This window comes from Lynx canadensis, chromosome B1 (assembly GCF_007474595.2).
Source record: "Lynx canadensis isolate LIC74 chromosome B1, mLynCan4.pri.v2, whole genome shotgun sequence".
NCBI lineage: Eukaryota > Metazoa > Chordata > Mammalia > Carnivora > Felidae > Lynx > Lynx canadensis.
In genome coordinates, this window is record NC_044306.2 from 69,128,609 (window position 1) to 69,142,665 (window position 14,057).

General features: G+C 42.7%; 1 protein-coding gene across 8 annotated transcripts in view; it reads right to left on the reverse strand.

Moving 5' to 3' along the window:
* FNIP2 (folliculin interacting protein 2) overlaps positions 1-14,057 on the reverse strand; it is a 132,725-nt gene that overhangs the window by 14,107 nt on the left and 104,561 nt on the right. For all 8 annotated transcript variants that reach the window (XM_030312830.1, XM_030312826.1, XM_030312825.2 and 5 more), the window contains 2 exons: positions 11,306-12,659; positions 10,254-10,410 (listed from right to left, as the gene is read on the reverse strand). In XM_030312830.1, the coding sequence (XP_030168690.1) occupies positions 10,254-10,410; positions 11,306-12,659 (1,511 nt within the window). The remainder of the gene's footprint in view (positions 1-10,253; positions 10,411-11,305; positions 12,660-14,057) is intronic.

A 14,057-nucleotide genomic window follows, 5' to 3' on the forward strand; every position in this document is an offset into this window, starting at 1 on the left:
CCTTGACCTACACACACGTGACTTCCGCCTAACTTAAACTTGCAGAAACGAGAAATGTCTGTAAGGTTTGAGTCATCAGAAGAGCCATGGTTCTGATATTTCAGTGAAGGGCAATGATAAGACAACTGCAAAGGCTCTGAAGGAAGACAGGGCTGGGCTTGACCATCGCCTCTGTCACACACTAGCTGCAGGACCCTAGCAGCTCATTAACCGGGGCTTCAGTTTCTACATCTGTTGTAAAAGATGACCTACTTCACAGTTTCTGTGAAGTTTAAGTGCGGTTAAATTCATGGAGGCTTTCTGTGAGAAAAACGTATATGACACTTGTAGCACAGATACTAATTCGCCATGTTCGGTTTGCTCTCTTACCCCACCCCCTGTCTCTATTAGTCATGGCCACTGAACCCTCAAACTTCCTAAAACACCACGTTATCATTTCCCTCACCAACTCAGAAACGTACTCTAGTCCCTATCACCCAAATACCTAAGTTCAAACTTTTCTTTTTCCATACTTAAAGCTCTTCACAATCTGGGCCAGATCTACCCACAAATATTTACTTCCAGGACTTTCTAAGGATCCCCTGCTCCAGGCTGAGAGGACTCCTGCCTCTTACCTCAAGCTGTGCCCAGAATGTTTCCCCTGCTACCTTCTAAATGTTTCAACCTTTCAAGGACCCAACTTGGGTCCCATCCCCATGCCCCACCTCACCCCACAGCAAGACGTCTTTCCCATATTCACTGCTCTTCCTTTGACTTCTGAGAGCTTTTGCAATCTACATTTTGACATTTAATCACTGTCTTAACTGGTTCTCAGTTTCACATCTGTTTGCCTACTCAGTGATTATGTAAGTAACTCAAAGAAAGAAATCACATTTTATTTTTCTTCTGTAGCCTCTGAAATGAGCATAACAAAATGCTAGGCACGTGCTAAGTATCTAATACATGCTGGTTCTGTTGAACAATTCTCTATTCAGATTTCTTTTTTTTAATGTTTATTTATTTATTTTTGAGAGCGAGGAAGAGAGAGAGTGTGTGTGTACACGAGCAGTGGAAGGGCAGAGAGAGAGGGAAAGAGAGAATCCCAAGTAGCCTCTGCGCTCTCAGCACAGAGTCCAACGTGGGGCTCAAGCTCACAAACTGTGAGATCATGACCTGAGCCTAAATCAAGAGTCGGACGCTTAACTGACTGAGCCACCCAGGCACCCCCCTCTATTCAGATTTCTTTACTTTTGGTTTCAGTCCAGTTCCTATTAAGTCATCTGAAAAATTAATATATTTCTTTTCCATGTACCACATTTAAATGACATTTTACACGATCACCTGTTTTTAACGTAAGAGCAGGAAAATACCATCCTCACTTACACGCTTCCTATAATTACTTATTAATTCATCATGCCATTTTTCCTGTGGGGTGGCCAGGAATGTAGCACTGCTCTACAGATAGAAACATTGGGACAAAAAATATAAGAGTTTATTAAATATCTTGGTATGTCAGAATTAGAAGCTACCACCTCATGCAAGTGTTTTCAACTTTTAGCTCAATGAGTCTGCCAAGCCCTTTAACTTTGAAATCCTAGGACCGTGTCAGGATGGAAATCTCTTGGAAGATAAGATTGCAAGAAGTGTGAATGACAGTCTGAACTTAAGGTCAAAATAGGAGAAAATACAGTTGCCTCTATTATGACTTCCCCATATTTATGCTGTTGGCACTGCCCAATACATACTCTGAACTGACCCTTTATCAGTCCTTAAAGATGTGCAGCCCACAGGTGTATTATAGACAGCAGTAGTGTAGACAGATTCTGTACCCATAACCAGCTCTAAAATCTGCACACTAGTTATAACAGTACATATTTGATTACTAGGCACAAGCCACTGTGTGGCCTCTTTCAAACATAAAAAAGCAGGTGATTTATGATTAAGGATTGGAAGCAGCACCCTATATCTTTTATTTTTCTTTGAAATATTCTGAATAAAACATAAGATTCTTCAGCATCATTTGAGTATCAATTTGTTATTCTATATGATTCCGGTACATTTTATAACTTTATTAAAATAAATTTGAATAAGAGGGTATCACATGACAAAGTACCTTTCAAAAAGATTCTCAGCATTATGTTACAGCAACATGACTTAGTAATATTAGCCTTTACATAGCTTTAAGTAACCCCTTTCATTGGTCATACAAAGACAATGGGATGACTAAGGCAGTGAAGCTGCCCTTCTCTGCACTTGCTCTTGGTTGAATGCCCTCAGATCCACCTTTTTATTCTTCTACCTCATTAGAAGTGAAGGCCCACCTGCATAACCATATCCTCCCCGCCTTGGAACCGAAGACTTAAGCAATGTGAGAGAGTCGTTGGCCAACCCACCCCACTTCTGGATGGCTGAGCACCACATGTAAGGACTGCAGCTATGTGTGGATTGTTGACCAGTGGGTTTGTTTTTTTGTTTTTTTTTTTTTAGTAAAACAAGCAAACAAACAAACAAAAGTCCCCACAAAAAAAACTAAAAACCCTTCAGTATCACACACATTCAGAGAAAAGGGAACTTGGATATCGCTACCATTCTTAAACACTTCATCTGGCCTATAAAATGATGCAGAATACTGTCTTTTACTAAATGATCGGCATCTAGACTTTCCTGACACAGCTTTACCAAGAAATGGGACAGACAGAACCTCCTGTGGTGGCAAAGCCAGCTTTGTCTGTAGGTTAAGAAGATGCTCATCAACATAATCAGCCAGAAGAATCTTCAGTTTCCTGAAAGAGCCACATCGTCCCCCTTTGCCCCACTTCTCGCCCTTCATTCTGCTCGCTCCCTACTGCCTCCCTGGTATAGGCATCGCTTCCAGGAAGTCCTTCCACACCTATCCTGTGTCTCCCACTGCAGTAGACTCTACCACACTGTTTTTACTGCTTATTTACTTCTTTGTACTTCCTGTTATAGATTTCAAACTCCTTGTGGGCAGGTGCCATATTGTCTCTTGGGCTGTTTACAAGAGTTTTCTTTGTCTTTTGTGTCCTGTAGCTTAAGACTCCCTGATTGGGAGTCAGTGTGCTTCTTTAGTCTGAAATACCACAGCTGTTCTCTCTCTTCAAATATTGTTTTCCCTTGCCTTCTCAGTTCTCACCTTCTGAATATGCTATCAGATTTTCTCATTCTAGCCTCCATGTCACAAATTCAAATTCTCTCCAGTGGTATTTAATCTACTCTGCTCTTTAACTTATTCCTTGGGATTGAACTCTAATGGCCATATTTTCCAGTCTTAGAAGTTCTTTTTAGTCCTTTTACAAATCTAAATCATCTTTTATCACATCACCCCATCTCTTTTAAGGTTCCGATTCCTTCTTTTTTATGACTGTAACCATTTTTAAACACAGTGACTTAATAGTTATTTCAGATTGTTCTAGGAGTGTTAATTCTCCAGCTTGTATTTGCTTACTCTCCCTCATCATGTTTTCCTCATACATGGTTTGTAATCTCTGAACATGAGCCCATCTTGCTGGCATTATTTATGTCCTATGTGTGTCTCTTGGAAACAGGTTCAATGGCAGTCACTAATGGTTTAAGAGTTAAAATAAAGTAGAGAAGAGGAAACAAGCTGGTGGTTATGAAAGCACCCAGTGTGCTTCCTTCTGCCAGAGTCCTAGAGGTTTCTATGCTTCTAGATTTTATATTTATTTCTTGGGCAGGGATTCCCAAATCACTTGGGTAGAATAAATCTGGACCTCCAACCCACTCATAGAATGGACCTGGGACTTTGATATCTCATGGGTGACTTCATTTTCTCCCACCCAAGTTTCCAACTTGTTTCTTTGCTGCTTTGCTATTTATGGCTGGAATTTTCTAGTCCCCCTGTCATGGAAGGATAGCTCTTTGAACCTCTAGGCTTTAAGGAAGGGTTCAGGTCCATGTCCCAAGCCTTATGTGTATATGAGACCACATCTTTCATCCTGAGTAGATCTTAGAAACTCAGCACTCAATTCCTAGGACCTGTATCCAGACTGAAATCTTACAGAGCCATGGTTATATCAGCCCAAACTTACTTGTTCTGGCTTTGATTTCAATTTGTTTCTGGCACAAAAGGATTTTCACTTTTTTTCATACACAGGTATTATAACAATGAGGCTAGGTGGGATGGTAATATTTTACCCATCATCTTTAAAGTTTTAGAGGGGAGGCACACCATTTGTATCAGGGCAACATGGTGCTGGACTCCTCCAACCTTACACCTGGACTGTGCCTATAAAAACAGCACCCAGACACAAAAAGTACTAAATATTTTCTGATAGAAAGTAAATCTCCAAGGCATGACTCTCCTTCTCTTCCCCAAAAGCCATCTCCAGCCTCCTGCCTCATTTTTGGCCAAACAAGTCAGCCAGATCAATGACATGCCACCATCAGAGACTTCTAGTTTATACCCAGCATACTGTTAACATATAAAAATACCAGAAAAGGTAATAAGTAGTATTATAAATAATAAAAACAAATATATAATTATAACATATAAAAACATAAGCCATTTGTTTATCAGAATATTTTTCTCTTGGAAACAGACTCAATGGCAGTCACCAAAGGCTTAAGAATTGTAATGAGGTGGAGAAGAAGAGAAAATCAATCATTATGGACCATGGACATTGCTGAGGGATCCTGGTAGGTATATCAAGGAGGGGGCTCTGGGAAGCCCAAAGACATCATTAAGACATAAGGACCTGGTGGCAGAGGGAAGGAGGGGAGGGTCTGGTGAGGTGGGTCTGGGAGAGGCAGCAAGGGAAACATCTGTCCTTCTGTGGGTTTGTGCCTGCGGCTATGATCACCAGGCTCACTGGGCTGACACCCAAGTTCAGACTACAGATTTATAGATATAGTGTGCAATGTTGGGCACAGCTTATATCAGGCCTGCCACCTGCTTAGAAAAGAAACAGTTTAAAGTCTAGGAAAGGTGCTCAAGGTCAAAAAGAGTTATCAGACTAAAGTTATGTGATGATGTACATGACTCCAAAATAAAATGCAAGAGAGTTGGTAGCTTTTTTTTTACAAAGAGTGGCATAGATGTTCAGAGACTCTGTACACAGTGAAAAAAATTTCAGAAAACTTTGAAAATAGCCATGTGTCTAACATGTACAAAATGTAAGAGAATGAAAGCCTGAGAGACCGATAATAAGCTTTTTATTCTCGTTTAGGTAAAGGGCCAAAGGCATCATGTCTAAACATGTTACTCTTCCCTTCAATTTTTAAAAGACTATCTTCCACTTCTCTTTACTTCAGAAGAAGACACACTAATCATCATAGTTTTAGCAGTAAACACACACTCCTAAATCCAGTTCTGTAGGAAACAGTCAACTACCATCACTGAGCACTTTCTATGTACACTGGGGGAGGTGCTGGGAACATGAAAGGAACTAAGGCTCCCTTCTCTTCTCAAGGGCCTGCAGCCCTAGTGGTAGAAAGATGCTGGAAACCAAACAAAGGTGTGGTGCAATGTGCTAAGGAGCCCGCAGGTGTCAAGTTCTATCCGGGGGGCAATTCCAGCAAAGGAGTTAAAATAATGGAAAACTATTAGAGCAGAAGAGTAAATGATCACATTCAGGATGGGCAAGGGCCCTCTGTGGCACTGTATGAGACGACTGAAAGGGGCAGAGATTGGATGCAAGACTTCTAGTTGGGAAGGTTAAGGGGAGCTTAAATAAGATTATATTGTAGTCACTGTGAGGAGAGAGAATCACGAAGATTTCAGATTGGAGTTGACAATACCCAAAACGATATAAATTTTCAAATATTAAAAAAACCACAATCCACAATAAAATGTACATTTTGCCATCATAACCCTACATACACACGTACACATGTGAACATGTGTGTACATACACAAATGTGCATGTGCACATGCACACACACACACACACACACATATAAAGATTTCTCGACACAGTAAGACAGTGCTGTAGGCCCAAGGCACTGTCATTCTCATTATGCAACTTAGGAAAATGAAAGCAACAAGAGGTGTTCTCAAATAGCAGATTTGCCCTACATGGATGTTTCTTTTGCAACACTATTGATTTTAAGGTTATTGTTGATTTGGGGCACCTTAATGCTGTCTGTATTACTTAGGTAATGATTTACCATTTGATGTGACTTTCTGTTCTTTTGTAGTCTCCCTGGTTGATTACACTGCATGGCATAATTAGGTATTCATGAGCATATATCACAGCCAAGCTCTTAGCAAAGCTCCTTATCTGTGCTACTGATTTCTGCATGGTATTTCTGGAGTCAATCTGTTGCTACTCTTAAAATTAAATGAAAGAGCCTGCAATATCCAACTGTTAATTTTGTTTTCTAGATTATTCTGTAAAATGCCTGAAGCTCTGGAACATAGTTTTCAAAAAAGCATTACAATGTAATGTTAATTTTGGTCTTGATGACCCTACCCTGCAGTTAGCTGCCTGGCCTGCTCCTTGTGATGTCACCAGCAAAGAGAAGTGGACGCTTTTAGCACGGAATGAATGTGTGCATGTGTTCTGTTCCGTTATCTCCAGTAGGAGTGTCCCGGGAAACTCATTTACAAAGCACTTTCACATATATTATTTTAATAGCTAACATTTATTGGGCATTAGTAATGTGCCAGGCACTGCGTTAAACACTTGATATGCATTATCTCAGAGTTTTCAAACCAGACCTGTAAGTACTATTCATTTTTCAAAAGCTGAAACTGATGCTTAGAAGAGTAAAGAAACTGCCCGAGGCCACAAAGCCACTGAGTAGCAAGCCAGGATTCAAATTCAGGTTTGTCTGTCCTTAGAAGCCAAACTTTTAACCACTGGATTATATTTCATCTGTTCCTCCAAATACGTTTTTTTTTTTTTTTTTGAGGCTTAGCGATGCCAACTGATTTACCTATCGGCAAATGAGTGGTAACACTAAAACGTGAATCCAGCATCAAAGTTAAGTCAGTGCTCCTCCCCTACTATGCCATAATTTAATACCCCTAACATTGCCCTGGACAGCAGTATTCACAGGCAGACAAACACACCAGAGGAAAAAAGGGGAGAGATAAAGCTACTTGAGGGTCATAGGTACAGCATGAAGCTGGCTCTCTCACTCTGTCTCTCCCACTTTAACATTTAAAGTCAAAAGGAAAACAGAGAAAGAATGCACATTTAGATATGGCAGGAAAAAAATGAAGCTAAATATTACTTTAGCCTAATTTAAGGCAGCTGTATAAGCTACACGCTAGGAGACGGAGAAATAGTTCAAATGACAGAAAAGAGGTAGTGTATGGATTAAACAAGAACATGTGTTTAAATATTTAAAGACCATCACAAGCTTGATATGGAAAAGCCAATAGTAAAAATGGAAATAAAATAAAGCTAATATGTCTTTCTTTACTGAGACTGGAATAAGGAAGAACATAAAAAGAAATTCGTAGTATTGGAAGCTCTAGAATGCAATCCCTTGATGAGAGAAGAAATTCCACAAACTAGTTTATCATAGTTATAAAAGTGCACATTTACATAAGACAGATTTTACAATCCACTCATGCATAGGTCTAGAAAATAGATCAATAACTTAAATCAATTGCTTTCAAACAGTTAATAAAAATCCTTTGCTAAAAACGATTATGAATATCAAAGCCCAATGAAGTCTTGCATGAACACTAAAAATTATTAACGTCCAAAAAATAGGTTTTTGAACACAAGTTAAGTAAAGCAACTTATCCCAATCTTTTATTCCTTAACAAATTATTATTCCAGCTCTAACTGTGGTCATGAACATTTGCTCTTGGATCTTTGCTTCTTTCTCTGGCAACATACCCAAGAATTTAAATAATTACTAGACTTATAGAGCAGTAAATTCAATATAACGTTAAAACCCTAATTTATTTTTCAACAAATATTTGTAAATGGCAGTTGAGAGTAAGGCTATTTTTATTTAAACACTGTCCCAGACCAGAGTCCCCATGTGAGAGGCAGTTTAAATGGAACACTACTTCAAAAACAAACTTCATTATGATGAATGCGCCAAGTGAAATTAGAAATCTACTAATGCTAATTGGATGCACTCTGAATGCATTAAACTTCCGAAGATATTTTTATGAACCCTTTGCAATTTCCTATTAACACCCATGCATGGCTGCACTTTGGATGTACCCACAATTTGACACAATATAGGTTATTATGCTTAATAACTTCCGATCTCTCGGGGTGATTGCATAGTCTGAAAAAATGAGAAAAGCTACAGTGTGAAAATACTACTTCTCAAAGGAAGGGAAAATAATATATGAAAAACCTTTAAGAGTACAAATAGAGAAAACACGGATTTGTTTTTTTCAAATGTCAGAATTACAGAGCTCACTGGTCACCATTAACACCTAATATACACAAAACACTGGAACTTGTCAGCCTGTGGAAAATAGTAAAAAAAAAAAAAAAAAAAAAAAAAGTCATGAATGGTTTTCCAGATAAAGCTCAAGGACGGTTATCAATCAATTATATTTCCAGAGTGGTAAGTGAGCCAGTCCAGGGCATTTGGGCCACACACCCCCCCGGTAAGATCAATGGCACTGAAGACAACCCAGCCAGATCATACTCGCTCTCTTGGCGCCTCTGTCAGAAGCAGGACACCGGGCTTCATGCAAGAAGGGTCCAGCAAGCAATACCGATGTTCTTACAGATCAAACTGATGGCAGAACGGAGAGGAAAACCCCACAGGTTTTGCATATATGGATATAAACACATAGGCAGCCGATAGAAAAGGAAAAGAGGGCCTCTACCTCCCTGCCTTCATGCTACCAATAGCTACAAAATGTACGTGAGTCTAAAATCACGGAGGCTTCCGTGGTATGAGACAACCTAGACAGATAGTATCACACAATAAGGGCACCGTTCTTACCCTAATGTCACTGACGTAGGGATCACTGACATGATAAACAAGTATACGATGTTCATTACAACTCTGAAAACAAAATGTTACGACATTTTTTTTACAGAAGACGAAAGTAACCTCATAGCTTCATTCCTGGAATATCCTGGTGCCGGGTGGTGTCTGACCACAGAGCAGGGTGGGGTTAGGAATGTTCGGGTATAAATGTGTACCCTGGGCTGGCCTCCCCAGCTTCCAATGACCCCCTCCCCATCTCTCCTCCCTCCCCATTCAGGGGGGTTATGAAGACATCTGCTTCACTACTGAGCTTTTCTTCCCATTTGACACAAATATCTTTAGCCTGTTTAGCCTGTGTCTGATGTATGTTCAGTCTTCACAGAGGAGATGCTCAAGGCCAAAGATAACACGCGGTGCCTTCTGTTCCACCTTTCAAAAACTACTTGTTGGTCGAGGAGGTAGGTAACAAGCCAAATTCCAATTTTCTTAATGCAGTGAGGACTTTCCCTATCGCACAAGATACATTATGTTTCCGGTGCAAAACATCTATTTTTGCACATCTGCCCAATAGCAGCTCAATTAAAACCAGGCCCATCAGATTGACACAGTTTCCTTAACTGCTCAGTTCCTGTCATGCTGCAGATAGCAGAAAAGCACTTAACAGCAGCCACAAGGCAATTTTCCAGTAAGACTTGTTAATCTTTATACAGTCATCCTCATGCAGCCATCAAAGTGAACTTAATGACAAATCAGTTAAAATAAATTACTTTTAGGAACTTGTAAGGATCGGATAAAAAGCAAACCATATGTGACATCTCTTCGGTCCTCCCCGTGACGGCATATAATTGTCACCATCTGTGCTGTTTATTCTATTTGCCGGGCCCGTCCGCCCTCCAGATCCACTCTTTGCCCTTGTCTGTCTTGTGCAGGCCCCAGGAGGCCGACCTCTGTGGACCTCGGGACTATATCTGCATCAGTTTTGACCTTGCTCTCTGGCTTCCAGCTGGGCTCAGCCAGTGAGAGGTACAGAAGAGCTCAGAGGCTGAAGGGAAAGGGTGTCAGGGAGTTATCCTTCACCCTCCCCAGAGCTCGTGCAGCCAGGTGGCTGCTCTTCCAGCTACAGCTCTCCACCGTTCTGGTGTCACTGCCCCCCACCCCCCGCCACTTATCCCTCAGGCCCACGTGTGCCCAAAGCTTCCAGCTGCTGCTACTCCCTGGGTGCTTCACCAACCCTTGTTGATTGCTGTAATCTCACCCGCATCTCTATAAACAATCCTGTAACCGCACCCCCTTCAGTCCAGACACCTGCTGCTGGCCCAGACCCTGGCGGACATATTGTCAGCAGCCAGAGGCTCCAAGCTGGGATTACTTACATGGACTGTGTGGACCAGATCGGCCACCAGACACTGCTTCAGCTTCTCATCGCTGCTGGTCCCGTGAAGCACCAGATCAGGCATGTACGTGGGGCAATAACCCGCCAGAAGTGAGCGGCCAAAGTTTCTTACGTTTGTGTGGCTAATGCTCTGAGACCTAAAACAATATTGGTCCATTAGAATACATAATTAAAAATGTACCCCCTTCTCGCATCACCATTGGCACAAAACCCCCAATAACACAGATGCAAAAAACAGATTCATGGTGGTCCGTTTCACCAATCCTCCAGTAAGTGGATCATTGACATGGGAAAAGCAAGGGGGTGGGAGGAGAAAAATAATTTCTTTTTTGATGGAAGGGTAGAAGAAACAGTATTTTCTGTCACATATTGACATGATGTACCTCATATCAAACATCCACCAGGCAGTCTGTGTCAAGAGAGTGAAGAAAGAGAAAGTCTACTCGGGGGAGGCAGGGAGGCACTTGCCAAAAACCTGGCTTTAGGAACGTGACACATCTGCACAGGGTGGCGCCCACACCAGGGCAGAAGAACAGCAGAAATCTCTAATTACTGCTTTCAGTCATCACAGCCCAAATAATCGACCTGATGGAGTGTTAAGGAAGAGGTGTTGTTTCCCAACCCCGTCATGCTGCTCTGAGCTGCAGGAGAGAAGCCACACGGTGAGGGCAATCCACCGCCTCCGATGCAAGGCATCTGCTGCCAGCCATACAACTTCCGTGTGGATGACAGAAAATTAAAATACCTGCTCACCTCCACCATATCCTCGAGCTTCCCAAAATGTCACAAGAGCTGCAAAGGCAACGGCGTGCCTCGTCACTCAGAGAGCTCAGAGGCACCAAGCCACTGTCATCCCCCTTGGAGAAAGGGCAGGCTCGAAACCCTGTGCAGCGGTGTGATTAACACTAACGCTCTGAGAAAAAAGCCATCATGTGTAACATGGCCAAGGGCAGCTAATGTGATCATGCGTGTTAAGTCAGAAAACCAGTATTTGAACCCAGTTCCTTCTGCTTCCCAGCCTGCCGGTGTTACCTGGGCAGAGGCAGCTCCACTTCCAAGGCTCCTTCAGTCCAGTCATCACTGTGCTCTAGATTCAGCGAGGCTGAAGCACATGCCTCCTCGTCACTGTCTCCAAGAGCGCTATCTGAGCTTTCGTTCCTGGGAATGTCTCCTTCCATCCTGAAGTTGGCCTTCCTGTCAGCATCCCCACAGGGGACATCTGCAGCGCCTGAGAAGCCAGAGTCCTGCTGTGCACACCTGCTTGGAACAGGCTGTATCAAAGGTCCCTCCGCAGCCTTCAGATACAAACCTCTTGTTTTCTCCAGAATCCTCGTGCCGGCTCCTGCGGCACCGCCATCAGGTGCCAACGTGTCAGCACACTGGCCGGGCTGCCCAGCGGCATCTGCCACAAGCTCGCTTCTGACGCCTCTGTCCTCAGCAAAACCCCTCTCAAGTTCACCTTCATCCCTCTCAGAAGACGGGTTCTGAGGACAGGGGATGTTCTTTTGGAAGCCAGGTGTAAAGGAGCACCGAGAAGCCTGCTGGTCCTGAGCCAGGTCAGCGGCCATCCCAGACTCCGCTGAGGGATGGCAGGCTAACTCTGGATACTGTCTACAGGCCATTAGCCGCTTCTCCATTTTTTGTGTGCGGCTTTCGAAGTCAGACTCTGGAGATACGGAGCTTCCAATTTGGAAAGTGACCTTTTCTAAGGGAGGCTTCTCCCAGGAATGTCTGTCAGGGCAAGGCCAGGCTGCTGACCGGTCTGAGAGTTTCTTGGGCATCTCCCCTTTCAACTCTTCACTGACAGTTCGCTGGCCGATCTTCACTCCTGCCCCCAACCCTTCACAGTTGGAGAGTCTTGAAGAGTCATCTCGTGGTGCCTCTTTTTCACTTTCTTCCTCCCCACAAAATGCACCCTGAGACTTCCAGGAGCTGCCCAATGCTGGCTCTTGGAATTCCACGCCGCAGACTTGAGAACTCTGCTCTGCCCTTTTGTTTCCTTCTTTGTCAGGTTTGGGACACAGGTCTCTAATGTCAGTGCCCTCTGGGGACACACCCAGCCCCTCAGGCCTGGGGCTCCTTCCCTCAGCCATCGAGGGTGGCAGGATGGGGGGAAGCAGAGCAGGCTCACTTCTCACTGTGACAACCACATACTCAGACTCCTCTACTTCTCCCCTCTCCAAGGCTGTGGTGATGTTGCTCCCATTTAACACTTGGTCTCCTTCACTGTGACTCCCACTCCAGGTCAGCTGATTCTCTTGCAGCTCAGAGCAACGGAGAAAGTAGGTCAGGACATAAAGTATGCGTTGGACCAGATCCTTCTGCTTCCCCAGCACCACCGTGCGAGTCAGCCTCACTGGAGAGCCAATGGCTCCGTAAAGATCTCCTGGAGAGCAAAACACACACCAAGTTGTTTGGGGGCAAGCATGTCATGGATATGTCAGCCTTTACAAGAGAAAAACAGAAGACTTACACTCCCAAATTAGGATTGCTTCTTCACACACGTGACTGGGGCAAAGAGGTAACTCCTACTAATGACCATGTTTTAGCTGTGCCTCTGGAAGGGAAAGCGTAAGGCTGCGGCCCACCGCTCCTGGTGCATGGACACAGTGCTGGTGTACAGGGCCCCTCTCCGTGCTTGTTAGGACTTCCCACACAGCTCGCTGGGCAGGCCAGCCCCCACTAGAGCTGGCTCCCTCAGCTCACTATACAAATCAAATACTGTATCTTGGAAACAAGAATGATGGGATTTTTTTCAGAACAATCCCAGGACAATAGACCTTGGGGTAAAATCCAAATTCAGGGATCTCTGAACAGAAGTGTAGTGAATCAATTCAAAATACTTAATGAAATGGCCTGCTCAGAATCCCCTCAATACACACACACACACACACACACACACACACACACACACACACACACCAAGTAGAACCAATGTGATTAACAGGAAGAAATCACTTAGTCATGAATAATGAATCTGAATTTATTTTCCATTACTTCACCTGAAAATCCTACTGGAAGAAAACACGTCCCATAAGTTATATCCTGACAAGTTGATTAAAAACTATGTAATGAACCACAAAAATTTAGCTTAAAGGTGGAAGAAGGGCTAATAAGAGCAAATATGTCAATGAGCCCAGCAGTATAAGCTTTCCATCAAAAGTATTTGTTAAACGCCTATTGAAAGTATTGCCATTTGACAATCTGATTACAGTTTGAAATGCTTTGATAATAATAATACTGACAATTACAACAAACAACCAACATTTACTGAGTGTGCAGGCACAGTGCTGATTCGTGTGGATTTATCCCGTTTATATCCCTGTATAACCAACCCTGAGTTAGAAACCATTAAGAGAATAATCAGAATGATGGAATAAATCAAAACTTGCAAAGATACTAAATAAAGGAGAGGAGGTACATGGTAACAGTTATAAATAAGAGCTCAGGAAGTTAGAACTCATCTCAGGAATGCATCTAGAGAGAGAAGGGAATGCATTTTTATTAGAGCACATACTAGATAAAACTAATTATACCAACAGATTGAGACAGGAAAAAGTTATGGGAACCATCAGGAAGTACTTGCCCCTGGGAACCATCAGGAAATACCCCCTCTGGAGAGTATTCCCTAGTGTAAAGCTACTGCTCCTGAAAACATTTAAAGGGCAGGACACAAATGACTTTAAAGAATCCTTTCTATAAAAAGACTACAGGCTAATCAAGCTTTATCTTTGAGGCTTTTGTAACTGACAGATCATTCAGGAATTCAAAAGAATAACTCAAG